General features: G+C 31.7%; 2 protein-coding genes across 2 annotated transcripts; both read right to left on the reverse strand.

Annotated features, from left to right (window-relative positions):
• Positions 1–2,668: 2,668 nt before the first annotated feature.
• Positions 2,669–4,595, reverse strand: LOC143070487 (uncharacterized). The gene is made up of 2 exons (XM_076244760.1): positions 3,677–4,595; positions 2,669–3,097 (listed from the first exon to the last, which is right to left on the reverse strand). Exons 1-2 carry the CDS (start codon positions 4,480–4,482, stop codon positions 2,719–2,721), a joined length of 1,185 nt encoding a protein of 394 aa, XP_076100875.1. The 5' UTR covers positions 4,483–4,595; the 3' UTR covers positions 2,669–2,718.
• A 6,468-nt stretch (positions 4,596–11,063) lies between these two features.
• On the reverse strand, positions 11,064–16,333 carry LOC143071352 (sterile alpha motif domain-containing protein 3-like). Its single transcript, XM_076245599.1, has 7 exons — positions 15,810–16,333; positions 15,151–15,315; positions 14,537–14,636; positions 13,897–14,265; positions 12,895–13,081; positions 12,316–12,416; positions 11,064–11,929 (listed from the first exon to the last, which is right to left on the reverse strand). The coding sequence occupies exons 1-7, from the start codon at positions 16,295–16,297 to the stop codon at positions 11,645–11,647; spliced, it is 1,695 nt and encodes a 564-aa protein (XP_076101714.1). The 5' UTR covers positions 16,298–16,333; the 3' UTR covers positions 11,064–11,644.
• Positions 16,334–18,340: the final 2,007 nt, after the last annotated feature.

An 18,340-nucleotide genomic window follows, 5' to 3' on the forward strand; every position in this document is an offset into this window, starting at 1 on the left:
GTTTGAAGTGATGATGCAATGGTGGAATTTTAATGCGGTTGTAAATAGTCTACCAACCTTATCTTAGGTTTGGAACCCCCTTTTGAAAACGGCTGGATCCGCCCTTGAGGTCACACTGCTATAGCCTATCCACATGGGTAATATCGAAACAGACAAAAACTAGATATGTCAAAGCGACACGAATTGTTCCGTCTTAAAATGTTGAAAAATCTGCAATTTCAATAACAAATGTGGACACAAACATGATGGTAGTCTCACATGTCAAAAATCAGCTCAAAATCTAGAGGCTTATAGAAAAAAAGTCTGTATAACTGTGTTTTCAACAATTTTGGAAGTTGTTAACCCTTAATTTTGGCCAAAATTAGCGGAGCAAAACAAATTTAAATGTCATCTGCAAATCATCATAGTTAGCTCACATACAAAAAAATCAGTCCAATATCTGAAAGCATTTAGAAAAAAAGTCAATATAAATGCGATTTTTCAAATATTAAAACTTCTTTGCGGGCCGTATATACATATCATTACTTAAAAGAAGAAAAAAAAAACATTCATTCAAACAATCCAATCTAATACAGCTCCAAATAACAATGAATATTCAAATGGTAAAATAAATATTCCAAAAAAATTAAAATGTACAAATGCTGATGTCCCGAACTTTGAAGATACCAACTGAGTAGCCTCAGACTATAAATTGAACAACTTCAGATACAACGAAAGTCAAAAATCTTGTCAAACACGTTACAGAAAATGTATTTATTATTTACATGGAAAAAAATATTGAGAAGGAAAACAGTTCTTTTTTTGATATCAAAGACTTTCCCCGTTGGTAAATCGATATCACTATGAACATAATCAGCTCGCCGCCTGGACGCTCTTTTACATCGAGATGACCGTGAGGGCATTCCGATGTATTGTTACCACAGATATTTGACTTGCGTTTTTGACTAGTAATCGATCGTATAAATACGCGAAAATTTCTTAGTGCAAAATAACAATCCGTATCGCTTGTTATAAACTGCAATGAATACTAAAAAAAAATTTAAGAAAATAAATGAATAAGATGTAAATGTCTGTTGACGTTAGAAATGTATATATATTTTTTCTATATTTATACATTTAGATCGTTCAGTGCTGTTTATTTGGTATTTTTATTAACGTTATCGTTCTTGTACCATCATAACTGTCTTTACCATTAAAGCTTTAGAAGTGTGCTAGTTCATATTGCACTTAACAAAAGATTCAGTACCCAAATGACGTTTTGAAGGACTGGAAAGCAGTTATTTATAAGGAGAAATTTTAAAGATTTATAGATATAAGAAGATGGTGCATGAGTTCAAATGAGAGAACTTTCCACCAAAGTAATAATTTGTTTTAAGTAAACCATTATAGATCAAAGTAGGGCCTTAAACATGGAGCCTTGACTCACAGCGAACACCACGCTATATGGGAACCGAAAAAATTACTAGTTTAAACCATTCAAACATGAAAACCAACAGTCTAATTTGTATAAAAAGGAGATTCAAAAATGCACAGGCCAAATGTTTTCGAATCAATCTAAACGAGGACAGTATGATTCATCTTTGTCAAAAGTTAGTTTCATTGTAATCAATAAAGAAAGTCTTCCATGCGTGCGTTGGAAGCATATCTGCTATACATTATTTCGGTGCGTTCATTATAAAATTTGCTAAATGTTATATATATGTGAACAATGATTTTGATACTTAGCTATTTGATTACGACATTGTTTATTAAACCCCATCGGTACTGGCATTTTCAAATTTTGAAAATGGTGGATTGAACCTGGTTTTATTGCGCTAAACATGTCACGTGTATGACAGTATCATCAAATTCTGTCATATTTACAACGATACATGAACAAAACAGACATAATAGGTAAAATTGTCAACCTATGGATACAGTATTCAAATATTAATACTAATATGTACTAATATTGATATAATAAAAACACCGCTATGATATTTTAAAAGTATCGCATTGATATTAGAAAAAATAGCATTTGTATATTTATGTATATAAAAAAAACACAGCACTTCAAATTTTACACGGACACAAACGTTTGCTTCTTACTAACTTCTGAATGTATAGTTAGACTCAATTGTTGTTTATATTTTAACAATAAGTTTTAAAATTAGTATTCTCTTAACTTTTCTTTGCCGAAAACAACATTTTCCGCAAGGAATGTCTGCACATTTACAATTGATATTAGACAATATCGCTATGTAATATAAGAAATTTTTTTATCGATACGCTTCTTCCATAGACTGAGTATGTCGCAAATTTTTCACAGATTCTGAGGATACATAACACTTTAAAATTGCATTCACGTTCCGATACAAGTTGTCAGATCTTTCACGACCCAATCGAAATGATTGACCATCGCTAATTTTCCTCGATATACCGAATGACACCAGTGGTGATGGTTGAATAACAAAAAGGTTTATAACTTTTAAATATCAAAACTAGACCCGCCATAACTGCAATTTCCTTTTCCCTCATGAATCTTGTTTTTATACATAACAAATAGCTCTGCGTCTCGACAGTACTTTGTTTAAATATGATACGATCGATGTTATATAATATGAACAGATAATTTATTTCTCTTTCCTATATCAATAATTAAATAATTACACAAAACAGTACATTACAGTTAGTCAAATGCAAGCATATTTATATAGTTTACAATTTCTTGGTTACAGTTCAAATTATACACTCGACAAAATTTGATTGTACAAATGATATGCAACTACCAATGACAGAAGGACTCCAACAAACTATCTTGCATACGTTGAAAAAATACAACACGACGTACACAACATTAAAAAACGTTGCTAGAAATGTGTGGAAAAACAACGGCTCATACTCGAAAAAGTCTGAACCAGAACATTTGCAACAATTGCTTTCAACCTTACAACATCTTTGTCCTTCTTTAGGATCATCTGGATCTTTAAGTGGACAATAGTGAAACGTGAAGAGAAAACAAAAAGGAATTTTACAAAAGAACGGTTCGTCGTAGCATCTACACATGTCGCAAACACACGTCTTTCCAAAGATACAACAAGGTATGGTACATTCATATCTGAAATAGACAATAAGTACTATCTTTGAAAAAGAAACCCGACACTTTATATTTGAAAACATTTGATTTTCATATAATGAAGACATACTCTTTCAATCAGTTTAGTTGAGGTCTGAAGCTGGCATGTCGGTAACTGTTAGTAGTCCTTTGTTAATATATATATCATTGTCATTTTGCTTAGTTTTTTTTTGTTACTTACTCTGACATCAGACTTCTTTAAACTGAATTTTACTGTGCGCATTGATGTGTGCTTCTTTATTCTACATCGGCTGTTATTTGCTCTTTGGTCAGGTTGTTGTCTCTTTGACATATTCCTCATTTCCATTCTGAATTTTATAGTTACGATAAACAATTTAATGATCTTTTGATCAAATACAATTTGTCTTTACTTGTAAGTTCTGGAAATTTTAGATACAATAAGATATAATACAATTACAATACAGTTGCAATTTTTAACTTGAAATAATCCGTGTCTTATCGGTTAATCGCCATATGAAAGTTAAAGACGTGTACATCACTATATATACATGTACCTTAAAATGATTTAAATTTTTAGTTTTCAAGAGGTTATAGACATACCTATGGAAGCAACACAAACACGGACAACAACATTTAAAGATACTTCTCAGACAAGCTACAAACTTCGATTTTTCATTTCCCTCGTCCACAACAGTCTCTTCACAAAGTGTAGAACATGTCAGAAAACGGAAAGCATTACTAAAAAGTGCCATGCCGCCATTGACTGCAGCTGTTATCCCCTTCTTCATGTTCTTATTTGTCACATTACAACTGCTCACACACGCGTTCTCGTAACCAAGAAGGATAAGTCCTTGTGGAATTTCTATAAATAGCATGGAATAAAAAGTCTCTGTTCGACCATCCAACAGTTTCTTAGGATATTTCATCTTCTCATCTAGTTTTTCTCCTAAGGTTTTCTCATAACTACTTTCCCCAGTTTTCATTTCTCTTCGGTATAAAACTTCACAATAAATCTGGAAGGTGATATTTGCAAGTTGAATTACTGAAAGGATTGTTCCTGCTATTGTGAAGTACATATACTTGTTGGCAATATCATCTTTATTTACACAGCCAGTCTCTGACCCATCAAGATCTAGTGGTGGTTTCATACCGTTGTACTGCATCCAGTCAGAAACGCAGTCCATTACAATTAATATAGCCGAGCAGAGTCTTGTGAGTATGACCTTGATGGATTTTCGCTTTGTCTTTCGTGGCTGTTGATTTGTCACTCCATTGGTGGATTCTCCCTTTGTCTTTCGTGGCTGTTGATTTGTCACTCCACGGTCCATCGTTGGAGATAATGGCGGTATTGTTGATGCATGTGTCATGTGTGGTCGTCCTGCGCCTTGTTGGTTACTATCCATCATAAGTACAGGAAACGTGAAACACTTAGATGAAGTAGAAACATTTACCAAATTTCGCGTGCTATTCAATAAAAGCTGCACGACTTCTCATATATCCTTGCCTGATCTTTTAACGGATTTAAATCACGGCATTTAAATTGTTTTTATTTAGTGTTTACATTTGATCCTTTCTTTTTATATTTCTGCTGTGCATGTTGAAGGTTTTATGATATGCACTTGGATATACTTTTATATTATTGATAAATAGCCCTTTTATCAGAATATTATTTGAATTCGAACTATCTATTTTGTTGATATTGGTTATCTCATGAATTATGAAGAAGTAACTTTTCATTTTATTAAAAAAGAATAAACTTAATAAATCTACACTATCTTGTTTGTACTATGTTGTTTACACTCTGTTATTGATACTTTGTTGACATATATATCACTAAAATAAAACAAAAACTCAGGAAAATTGAGACTAATCTTTTATTCAACTGCGTATTTTGTTTAGCCCTTTTAACTTCATCGTTACTGATGAGTATTTTCATCGTTACTGATGAGTATTTGAAAGACGAATAGCGCGTCTGGCGTACAACATTTAAATACTAGTAGTTTAGCCTAGTATCTATGCTATATTTATTTATAAATCATTTTCCCGACCATAAAAGAGGGGGAGGACAGGGGTAAGGGGGACAGGGAGAAAGGGGATAGGAGAAAGGAGAAAGGGGGTGGGAGAAAGGAGAAAGGAGAGGAAGGCTGGGAGAAAGGAGAAAAAGTTAGAGAAAGGGGAAAAAATAAAATATCTCTCCTTTGAAAAAAATTTCTAATATTTCAAGAAAAAATATCTCAAAAGGAGATGTTTTATTCCAATGGGAGAAAGGAGAACGGGAGTAGGAGAAAGGAGAAGAGGGGTGGGAGAAGGGAGAAGGGTACCCCCCTGTCCTCCCCCTCACAAAACAAGTTTCAAAGAGATGATTAAATATTTACTGGAAACACATTATTATTGGTTTAGTGAGCCGGTCAACGTATGAAATCCTCTAATACCGCCATAAAGATGAAAAATTGTATAACATTTTGACTTTTCTTAGAACTAAATTACATGTTTGCTTATCTGTATCAAAAAGGACTACTCGTATGTTCTCTAGGACGTATTTAAATATGCGTCCTCCATATTCGTCATGTTCAAAATGATTAACATATGAATTAATCTTAATAAGAAGTATAAATGATGTAGTTAGGCTATTTGTTTTTAAAATTCCCAGTTTTCAATTACTAAATCACATATATGAAACTTTTTAATTCAAGCTTCCTTTCGCACAATGTAAATGTATTTGTTAAAGGGCACTAGCTGTCCAATTCATGTTCATCAATTTACCACATTTTAAACGAAAGAAAATTTATTGCGTGTTACTTTCCAAGAATTTTTACTCTGATTACACCAATAAGACATGGTTCATATGTGTGCCAAATATCTTTCGTGCAATATTAATCGGTGCGAAGAAAATAGCAGTTTAAAACGCAAATTTGTGATAATTCTGCCTTGATTTGAAACACGCCTTTTCTCGTGCCGTTAATCGTTTTGTAGCTTACACTATCAGGTCATTAACTAGGACGATTGTCACTAACTTAATTTCTCCTTTTTGCTTGTTGTATGGTCGAATCGTATGTTTTGAATAGTCCAGTTAGTTTGAAGATCGTTGTTTTGTTTTAGGAAATATTTTTTTCGTTGTTTTTTATAACTTTAATTGTTTTTTTTTAATTGATCAGTTTTGTTATAATTGTAATATACAAATCAAATCCTTCGGTCACGTTTCAGACCCGGAATATGGGACAAATTCACAGTCCTGTTAAACTATGCCCATCAAGCCCTTAACCAAGTGGAAACGAAATACAATGGGATAAGTATGTTATATGGAATTAGCACAAAAAACAAACTTATCGATGCTATGGGAGCACGGAAAGATCACATATATTTTAATACATGTATAGTGCATGATGCTTCAGATCTAGACCATCTTCGTACTGATGATATAAACAAACTATTGCACCACTATTCTTGCTATAAATCTTACACTAGCAGACACAACTGCAGTTAATTTAAAGCTGAATCAAGTTATAGTTTGTCTGTTAATGTGTTTCAGGTCATATATAGAAGGTCTTTAAATTCCTTCCTGGAAAAAGTTTCTTTGAGTCAGTGAGAACCAGCAGGCCTTAATCAGATATCTTGGCGAATCGATTGTTCTGCATCATGGTAGATCAACAGTTACCATGATACACGAGGAAGTCGTTTATCTAGCTAGCATTTCCAAGTACCCTTAATCTGCTCAGAAGGAGTATTCAGATTTTAAGAATTATTTTGTATGCCCGATTAAGTAGATACTAGTACTCGCATGATTTTACATGCTATTCTGTAGACAAAGAGTTCGGAGTGAAAGGAACCAAGAGTAGGATATTTATAAAGTCACAAGGTACAGATGTTCATTACCTCCCCTCCTCCCCGCTATATACCTGTCCACGAAATATTTAAAGTCTCGGGTTTGCCATTTGTAACATTCTTCCAGTCGCACATGCTGTAACATGATGCGGTACAACGTCATCCCTGTTTAGGATCGGTAAGCGCACTGTTTTTTAGTCTTGAACGACAATCCAGATGATTTCACCGATTTGTCAAACCTTTATAATTGTGACATCGATGAATCTATAGATGCAGCTCGATATCTTGTTAGGTTGAATGATCTCAAGTAAAAACTCAAAATAGATTATAGTGACCTAAACAAATTGAGCGTAAAATTGGCTACAGTTTAAAATTTCTCCCTTGTCAAACTTCCTCCTTGTGAATCTACTTTTAAACAATATGTACTAGTAATAAGAGCTTCACTCCAGACATAAATTTATGTCTTCCCATGTAGCAAAACTACCCTTACATTCTCCTCTTCAGTTCGGATGCGAAAAGAAGAATGACTTGCTCCTGTCTATCTCGAAGGTCAGATGTCATATGAACTTCTGCAAGATTTAGTTTGTACTTGTAAGGGGAAATCTTTGTTTTCAAAGGGTTGCATTTGCTACGAACAAAATCTATCATGTACCATATAATGCCCATGTCAGCCAAATGACATATGTCAAAATGTAAATACTCGTCTGGTTGCAGTTAGAAATATTCATGATGACGTCGAAGATGACGATGTATAAGATTTCATGTAATTTACCTTATTAATTATTGTTAGCAATCGAATGAAAATTAAGCAGTCCATAATATTTTCTAAACAATAAATAAAAACATCTACTCAATTTTGAAATCGTGGGAAATATAGTAATAATCTATCTAGTGGGGGAAGATATGTAAAAACAAAACCTGCCATACGTTCTCTGACCTTGACGTGGTTAGAGACCATAGAACGTAGTAGCCTAGGTAAAACTAGCTTCGATCATAATTTCTTGTTGCATTTTTCTTTTTTTTCTCTCGAATTTTTGCCATGCTGTTGTCAGCTTGTCTTCAATTTATAAGTAAAATGACCCTTTGGTTTCTCACGCCTTTTTTGTTTGCAATTATTTGTAAAATACATCGGTGTTGTACATAACCACCTTATTATATTATTGGAATACTTGTAAACATTATAGCCAATTGTTGCTCATTTAGTCATCTGTATATGTAGGATGCGGTGTTTTACCTGTTTCTAATAGACGTTTTGTTTTCATAACTTTACCCCCCCCCCTTTTTCTCTGTTTGCAGTTATTTTGTACTTCTGTAAAACAAAGCTATACACAGAACCTTATATTGAACCAAGTTCGACGTTAATGTTACACAAATTTCGAACCAAATCATTCATATATACTCTTTAACACCCAATAACAGAAATTTGATATTCACCTTGAAATTGACGAACACCTTACTATCAAAAGACGTCAAAAACACATTTTGTTTTCGACAAATTATTAAAGTTAAGATCTTAAAAACATCTTTAGATCTTACTTGTAATGAATTGAATACAAAAATTTCAAATTTAGAAATTGAAATAGGTCAAGGTCACTGTTATTTAACAGCTGTTTGGAAATTTCAAATTTGCACCCATATGCAAAAAAGTCAATCTAAAGTCATTTTTGGCGATAAAAATATAAAATTAGTTCTAAATGTAAATACAAAAGATATTTCTTTGACCTTTGACCCAGATTTAAAAAAACGTGACCACGACAGACAACGACGACAACGGTTTTTCGATGAGGCTTGTTCTCCTCTTTCCAATGATATAAAATATAGCCGTGTGTTATTCCGTTAAGGCAAATCGATCAAATTCGTTGATTGGGCACCCTACTATACTTTATGCAAACTTTTTAAAACATTATTCATTATATATCAATTATTTAATTTACATATTTGAATTGAACGATAAAGAAGGCCGGTTAATCTCGAATGATTTGGTATTTTGGTAATTGTTAGGATCTTTCACTTTGTTTTTGTTATGCCGCTCTGTAAAATGCAAAAATACCGCCTTCTTGGATCGAAACAGAATTCTTGTTAAACTGAAGGGTACATTTTGACTTTGAAAATTTACTATTTTTATTGAAAAATTAAAGGACACTGATCTTGCCCTTTCAATGAAGAAATATGGATGATTTATTTCTGTTATAGCTAATGTAGAAAATATTTCGACCAATTCAAAAATGATACCACTTTACTGAGGGTTTACGCAGTATATATTGGACGATATATGTAGTCTTTCGGAACACCGGATGTTATTTGGAACACTTCTGTTCTTTCTATTACCACCTTTCAAATACATGCGCACTAGCTTCTATGACCACCTTTCAAATACATGCGCAATAGCTTACTAATCTGTTGAATAAGCATTAGCATCTTAAGTTGCTATAGAGATATTTTACGTATGATCTGAAACATGTGAAATTTATTATGATATAATATTTCCTTGCACACGATTACAAGCTGCTTATGTTAACCTACATGCGTAGTATTTTAATTAGAGTCAAACGTTGAAACCAGCTGTGTTTAGATATGAGATAAGATTTCATGTAAACAATGCGATTTATATTCTGAACGAGAATAATTAAAAATAAAATCTTTAAAAAAAGTATTAGTAGCATTTTATTTTAGATTTTAAGTTTAGGGAAGATGTACATGATGTAAAAAGCAAGCTATTTATTTTTTTATACATTACAGTTATTTTTTGTGATTAAATATTGCAACTTTAATAAAAAAAAAATAAAATGGTTATTAAAAATGTAATTAAATAGATATTGAATATGAAAAAATCAAATAAAACGGAAATCTACAACTAAAATATATTAAAAAAAAACACTTGACTATGCAAATGTTTTGTCGTTTTTCGTTTGTTAATACAATACATGCAAACATTAATTTGTTTCTAACTTCAACCTGTTTAAACGAATTTTTTTTTCTACGTTTATAAAAAGTATGTTTTTCAACAACATGAGCATGAATTATTGAAAGTTCAAATAGGGTAAGAAAAGAATTATTAAACGATGTTTCTACTTCTGTAGCAGTTAGAAAATAACAACAAACGCCTCAAAACATTTTTCTAAACTTTAGTTAGAAACAATTGCACCATGCAGATGTAAGAAATAATACTTCAAGCAATGAAACAAGGAATCAATTGTGCCGCTTTTATTACGGCTGATTACCTTAAAATTGATGATGCATGCAATTCAAAAGTTTAGCAGACTTAACAGGGTCGGCGATAAGATATCAAATATAAAAAAGAAGATGTGGAATAATGTCAATGAGACAACACTGAAAATCTAAATTAGTCAAATTGACCAATTAAGTTGGTCATTTTGACTGTCCTCTAGATGACAATGTATTTAATCATTTTGACTAAGGAAATAGTCAACTGACTAGGTGTTTAGTCACATTTGACTGTTTAAGATTGTCATAAAGACAAGGTTAGGTAGTCAAAATGACTACCATGTAAAGTCACCATGACTAATGTGATTGGTCTAATTGACTATTTACATTTGTCAATTTGACAATTAAGTATAATCAGTTTGACTAATATAAACGGTCAAAACTGACAATGCTGGTTTGTCAGCATGATTATTGTAAATAGTCACATTGACTACATAAGATGGTCAAATTGACAAGTTTGAATGGTCAATATGACTGTCCTCTAGATGACAATGTAAAAGGTCATTTTGACTACTTGTATAGTCGGTCTGACTACTTGTATAGTCGGTCAGTGAAGTATTGACTAGTTTTTCAGTCTGTTTGACTACAAGTTTGGTCATCAGGAACACTTATACCAATTCCAATATCAATATATATAAAAATCACTAATACAGAAATTCCATATTTACAGGGTTTTATGTTCCTTTGCTGATGGACTGTTACAATTGTTTTTCTTTTTTTTGTATTTGTTCATGGTTCTGAGTTTCATTTTTTTAAAGTTCTTTTTCATGTACTGTACTAGTATTTTGTTTTAATGTTTTAACTAAACTTTTACCTCAAGTCAACTAAATAGTAAATGAAATACTGACAAATATTCAATATGAAATATAATTTTATTTCTATAGTACTAGACATATTTAGAATGATAATAAAACATTAACATACATTAATACAATCTGTACTAGAAGATACAAGAATTTACAAAATCATTATATTTATAACTGATATTATTCACATACTGCAGGACACTATTTCTGTAATTTTTCCAACCTTAAATTAAAGACCAATTTCTTATAAGAAAGACAAAACCTATGTTTCACTCTGACTAATATTATAACATATCTTTATTTTTAAAGTTTAATTGAATGGGAATAAATCAAAACATTTTTGAAGAAAGTAAAACATATAAATGAACAATTCCCTTGTTAAGTTAAAGATGAATCAAGACTTCGTATTTACAATTGAGTCACTGTCTTGCCTACAACGATCTAAAAACACTCCATTCCACTTTCTGTTTATAAAGATCTTTTAGGATTCTCATGTTTTGTCAGATTGATAGACTTTAATTTAATTGGGTGATATAATTATCAGAACAGAAGGTAAAATGGAATGTTGTCAGATCCTTGTGAGCAAAGCAATATGTTTGTTTTAAACCAGATTACCATATCTATGGTATAAAATAACAAATGTCCTATAATGCCATCAATACAACTTTCAAATCATAATTTTGGAAACTGTATTTACCTGAACATCAAAATAAATTTATTTGTTCATTTCTTGATTCAACAAGGAGGTTACATTGAGGATTTTTTTATCAATTGCTACTTCATCATCAAGACTTAGTAACACACGCTGACAAAATAGCAAAGTTTTTTGAATGTGTTTTGGATATGCCAAATTAAATGTATATATTGCCATTATAAGGCCCAACACAGCTGAGATCATGTCACATGATCTGCTCACAATCACATTCTCCACAGTAACTTTGAAGGCATCATTTTCTCTCGACAGAACATCATTTTCCTGACAAATTATAATCCTGCGAGGCTGAAATAGAAAAAAAAATCAATAATATTTCTTTATATAAGACTTTTAAATGTCAGTGAAAAACTAAACTATTCAAAGGAACTCCTTTACAGTAGGAAAATGTATTTCTTACAAGCAATTTTAATCAACAAAATTTTACATAACTTATGTAAAATGTTTAAAATTGAACTTGATCATTTTTTTAAACCAAATAAAAGTTTCAAATACATGCATGACATTTGTAACGACAAATACATTTTATATTTTCATTTGTCAGCTTTCAGCTACTATAATGATATAATAGATACAAGCAATGTCTTCAAGTAAAATTCTTAAATTTTGCATTTTACCTTTCAAATCAAGTTAGAATTTCAACATTTAGAAAACAATATTAACTTATTAATTACCTCTTCACAATTTTGTATTTCTTCACGTGGCATGATCAGATGATCCACTCTCTCCTTAAATAGCAGAGGCAATTTCAATATGGCTGCACACCTTCTTGCTGCTAAAAATTAAAAAAAAGGACAAAGGATTTAAAAAACCTTGTTAAGCTATATTCATTGATTGATATATTGCTGTACTTTTTTAAAATCTCTTATCAGTTAATTACTAATAAACAATTGAAATTTCGTCCTGAACATGCATGAAATATTTCCCACAGGACTTTAAGCAACCAAAAATCAATCAATCAATTGAAAGATTTTATTAGACATGATAAACATAGTAGCTGAAGATTATATTAATCAATGTCTTTCTATATACCTATTTTAACAAATAAAAAAAAACACCTTAGGACTTAAAAACAAGTAAAAATCATAATTTAAGAAAGATTAATAAGCATAAAAGTCTCTTTATTTTGTTGTTTTTTGTACATGTTGTAGTCACCATCATACTTTTTTACTCTTTGTAAGGCAGTAAATTATCTCATTGCAAATAAAACAAGTTTTAATATTTGCTAAATTGATTGAATAATTCATCAATACCTTCACGCTCTTGTTCAGTCCTCAATATTGCCTGTCTCTGTATTATATCATCAGCCTTTTGTCCTCCTTTCCTCCCTTTTGTCAATTTCAAAATAGGACCAGCATATCTGTCCAAATTTCTAAGAAATATTGTTCTTACATCCTCTTCAGCCATTGAAGGACCCAGTCTGACAAACTCCTTTATCAACTGAAATAAAACATGTCCAGGTTTAATGAATATATATTCAGATTTCTAAAATATTTTTCTAAAATTATCAAATTTAGCTTAACAGATCAATATTTCAGTAATATACTTTTGTAAAATTTGTTATTCTCCTGTTGCCCACATCTCAAAACAATTTGAATGTCAATTAATGAGATTTTAATCAGATCAGAAACAAGAACGTGTCCATAGTACATGTATGTATGCCCAACTAGCACTATCATTTTCTATGTTCAGTAAACCATGAAATTGGACACAGATGGTCAAACAGACCCACAGACCAGAAAACATAATGCTCCTCTACTATCCTAGGTGGGGCATAAAAAAACTAAAGTATGATACCATCATTATATGAACAATTTGGTTTCTTCATCAATATTGAACAGTGAATATTGGTTAATGAAATATTTTCAGACTTAAATAATTTACCTTGTGAAATGTTATCATTCACATGCATCATGCATCAATGTATATCCATGCTTACTTTTAACTGCTGAAATGAACATGCATTTTGTCAATTATTACAAAGAAGTTTACTGTTTGTATGCAGAAAAATTTAATATCACAAAAGGATTTGTTAAGTTGCAGTTATTTCCTTACATTTTGTAATGTGAATTACATATGTATGAGTAAAATTTTGTTAATGTTTTGACAATCATCCTTTAAAAAATAAAAAAAACCATGCATGTATGATTACAAACAATGTCAATTTATTTTATGATCTGAATATGGCATGCATATTTAAGATGTTTGTTTGATTTCTAGTCATTCAATCAAATATAAGGTTAATAAACATTTACCTCATCTGTTGACTTCAGCCAAGGATAATCACTTAAAATGGATTCAACATCCATTTGTTGGCTTACTACGAGTGTTCTTCTATGGTGCAGTGTAAGGTCCATCAAAAGGTCAACCTGGGTGATATCTTGGTCATCTTTTTTTCTATATTCCTTTTGAAGCCACTGCATATGTTTTTCAACACTTGCTTCATCCTCAGATAAAGGTTTATCTGGCAAGTAGTTTTTTAACCCCCAGGTTGAAGGACCTTGATAAATCTTTATGGTTGAGTCCGTCTTTTGGCGCTTATTGGCCTTGACCTCGGGAAGATTTTTGTCATGCCTTTTTCTAGAGTTTTGGAATTTGTGCAAGAGTCTTTCCTTCCAAAGATCCTGAAAAAAGACAGTATACTAGTATATGTTGCTTATTTTTGACTGGTGACAAATTCTGATTGCAGCTAGTGACCACCAAAACTACAGTTAACAAACATTCAAAATATATTGCATATTTGTAGTGCTAGTGTTTCATAATTAAAAGAATATATAAGATTATTTAAAAGGATTTCTGAATATAAAATAAAACATGTAAGTTTGTTTTAAATGTATGGCACAGCTTTCATTTGATTGGAAAATATGTTAAAATAAAAACATCTGGCATATTTACCCTTGCACTTTGTAAGGCAACACCTTCACCATGGGCTAAATAAGGGCACTCTCTAAAGAGACTGTCCACAATGGAATTATACTTGTCAGCTGTTGGGTAACTAAAATATATAGATAAAACATACTTGACACAGTTATGTATGATATAAAATAGTACATTTGTTTAAATTTATATTATAATGAACAAATAGTTCGGCAAAGGATTTACTTTTCCAGAAAAAAATGATAATACAATATTAAAACACATGACCTACATTGAATCATGACAATTAATATCTTGTATGAAACACTTCCATTCCAGCATTTGTCTGTTAACCATAATTCACACATGTTCAGATTATCATAGATAGATGATATAGGAAGATGTGGTGTGAGTGCCAACAAGACAACTCTCAACATGTTCAGATTATCATGTTTGCTTAAGACATGTTTCTGCTGTATTCAGTAATATCGTTCATACTTTATATAATAACTGAACAAATATAGGGGCTTCTTTTTTCAAATTTGTTATCTAGTTATTCTCTACTGAAAATTACCCTTTACAAAGTTATTCTACCGTCTTGTCTTCCAAAATATATATCTCTTTTAAAACATTTACATTATACATGTACTTACAATCCACCTTCATACATTGTGACATCTGTGTAAATGCCAGATAGTATGTCCCGTTTTTCTTTTTTATCTAATGCCTGTCTTTCATCCAATTTTCTCAGTGTTGTTTGGGAAAAGGTGTGCCTTGGAAGCCTGTACTCTCTTGGCCATATCTTCAGACTCAGCTTCCTATAGTTTACAGAAATTGTAAAAATATATATGATATATGCAAAACTATTATTTATAAAATGACAAAAACTATCATGATTGAATATTAGCACAACATTGCAATTTTTGAAGTAATATATAACCCTGCAATATTTTTTCGCCTGTCCCAAGTCAGGATTACGTCTTAAATGATTTAAAATTTTTAAATTAAGTTCATTTATATGTTTTGGGGTTAAGTATGACATCTGTTATCACTGAACTAGTACACATTTTTATTTTTATATTAAGGGCTAGCTAAGGCTCGACTTCTGCAGCGTGATTTTCTCACTGTGTTGAAGACACTGTTATTTGTTCTTGGTTGGGTTTATATATGTCTCTAAGACATTTCCCCATTTCTATTCTAAATTTAAAAGTTAATATACATGTACATATAGGCAGACCAAACTAACTTTTTAAAATAACCTAAAAGTATCATTTTCTAACCCATACTTAGATTAACCTTCTATAATATTCACCTTGTACTACTGGTACTCGGACTTTCCTCCAATTGGTAAGTAAGACTTTTCTTTGAAGTCTTTTGAGTATCAGTATCTGGATGCAGTGTATCAAAACATGATGGCAGAGGTGTGTCTGGCCTGGAAACAGGTGTATCTGGTCTTGATACAGGTGTAACAGACCTTGAAACAGTTCCCTCTACAGAACATGGTGTATTGGATCTGTACTGGGAAGGAGATACTAGTGAAGGAAGCTGATCCAAATTGTCACTCCCTTTGGTATTCTCTGCTATTACTTTCACCTTGAAGAATCTGTCTGGCTCATCAAGTTCACTAATATTCTCAGAATCTAGATCAATCCACTCCTCCACTTCAACATCAAAATACTGGAGGTAAAATTCCCCCAATATAGCAAATTTGTCTTTCACAGTCTTTTTGATACACTCAATGGAAAGTTCACATGTTATTTTTTTTGTCCTGTTGCCACTACTTAATACTAGTTTGACCATTTTTCCTGTAATAAAGCTGTTTTTTATTAATAAAATCACTACAAATTAATAAAAATTATCCTACAGACATAATTCTATGTGAACATATTTTCTATAATGTTTTACAACATACATGACATACATGTATCAACATCATTTTAAATATAAATACCAAACAAACAAATAAATGTATGTCCAGTGTTATTTTAAATAACAACATACTTGAACTGTCATAAAAATTGCCCACTAAAAGCAAAACCAAAACAAGGGTATTTAAAATATTAAAAAAAAAAAAAAAAGCTATATTGCTGTTTCCGTTTCACCAATGCAGTTTAAGAGCATGAGCAGTTAAAACTACTACAAATGTACAGAAAACATATGCTTTTCAAAATGCCCAGCAAGCTACTCTTCTCAGGAAACCATGAACAATATAAACTTAACCTAACCAATGTTTATGACCCACCCAAAAACTTAGTTTTCATCCTCAAATAATAATTTTGATTTCATAATAATAATAAATTGATCTGTACATTTATATAGACCCAAGGTATGAGCTTCAACATTCTGATCCAAGATCACAATATTGTAATTTTGACTTTCTTCGACAATGAACCCATAACGATGACGATCAAAAGCAATTGTGCGCATTTGCTTCCCAACAACATATGGAACGCTATTAATAATGTAACAATGTTCTATCTTTAAAAACTGAAACAGTGATTCTTTCAACCCTGTTACTAAACAGCAGTTCTTAAGGTATCTAATGCCTCTAAAGGTAATGGAATTGCACTGAAATACTTCATTTAAGCCATTTGAAAACGGTGAGAGAAGATTTTTTACTTGATTTAGTAGTAAATCAATAGGCATCATTTTGCCTCCAACAGAATCTAGCTTATCAGATTTTAAAAATAGTTTTTGACTTTGTGAGACACATTGCATGAATTGGTGCCTTTTGGCTAGGGATTTACATAAATTCTTTTTACATTTATTTCTTTGGGCAAGTTCTTTAAAGTAACTATGTTTTGCCTCAAATCTTAAAGTCTGCAAGTGCACTAGGGGTCCAAATGTTAAGATTTGGTCTGGATAATGAAGCATGAAATGAAATTTTGGTTTCAATGTCTCATTAGGGAATTCTCTTAAAAAGGATTCAAGAAAGTCCTCAATCAGTTCTTTTAGATATTCAGTATGACATGGTCGTAATGCGGGGGCACAAACATAAAACACAACATCGTACAACATAAGTATTGTTTCCCATTTTGGATCATCAAGTGGAACACACTCACCAATCATCAATGGTAAGAGTCTAAAAAAACACCACATTTGAGATGCAGATTGACTGACCTTAAATTTGGAAACAATTTCAGGAACTGTTTTTGGTTTGTTAGCTTTGTCAATGGAGGAATAAGGAAAATCTTTTATCTGCCCGTTTAAATAATTCAGACTAAAAAAACCACTCTGAACACAGTATTTTATAACATGTGTCATAACCTGCGGCACGACTCCTTCAAACAAATCATGGGCCAAATCAGACGGCATTCCTCCCACAACATGATAATGACTTAATTCGTTTAGAGCTGAGTTATGATTTATGCCATAAGTAGTTCTAAAGTCTTGATTATTTGCAACAATTGCTACTTGCTGATCATACATTTCTCTTGTTCTAAGTGGCAAATTTTCACAATTAATACACACCTGCAATTGTGGTCTAGGGATAAAACAAAATCTACAACATCTCAGTGTAGTAAAATTTTCTGTAAAACCCCCAATAGCATGGGCTCCAAGATTATCACCGCTTAGTGCAATGATGCTTCCTTGAATACTTATTTCACCTTCTGGTTTATGAATGATAATTCCATTATTTTCCAGTACCTTAAGATCTTGAATTAGAGGTTGTAGAACCTTTTTAAAACCAAAAGTTTTCAAATGAATTGCTTCCACCATAGCAACAAGCTGTATTACATGGAGTTGTGACCTATACTTTGGTGGTAGATTTGCAAGAAGCATATAAAATGCACCAATTTTGTATTTCTTAACTGCATGGCCTATTGGATTTGTTACTGTAAA

Source organism: Mytilus galloprovincialis, chromosome 4 (assembly GCF_965363235.1).
Source record: "Mytilus galloprovincialis chromosome 4, xbMytGall1.hap1.1, whole genome shotgun sequence".
NCBI lineage: Eukaryota > Metazoa > Mollusca > Bivalvia > Mytilida > Mytilidae > Mytilus > Mytilus galloprovincialis.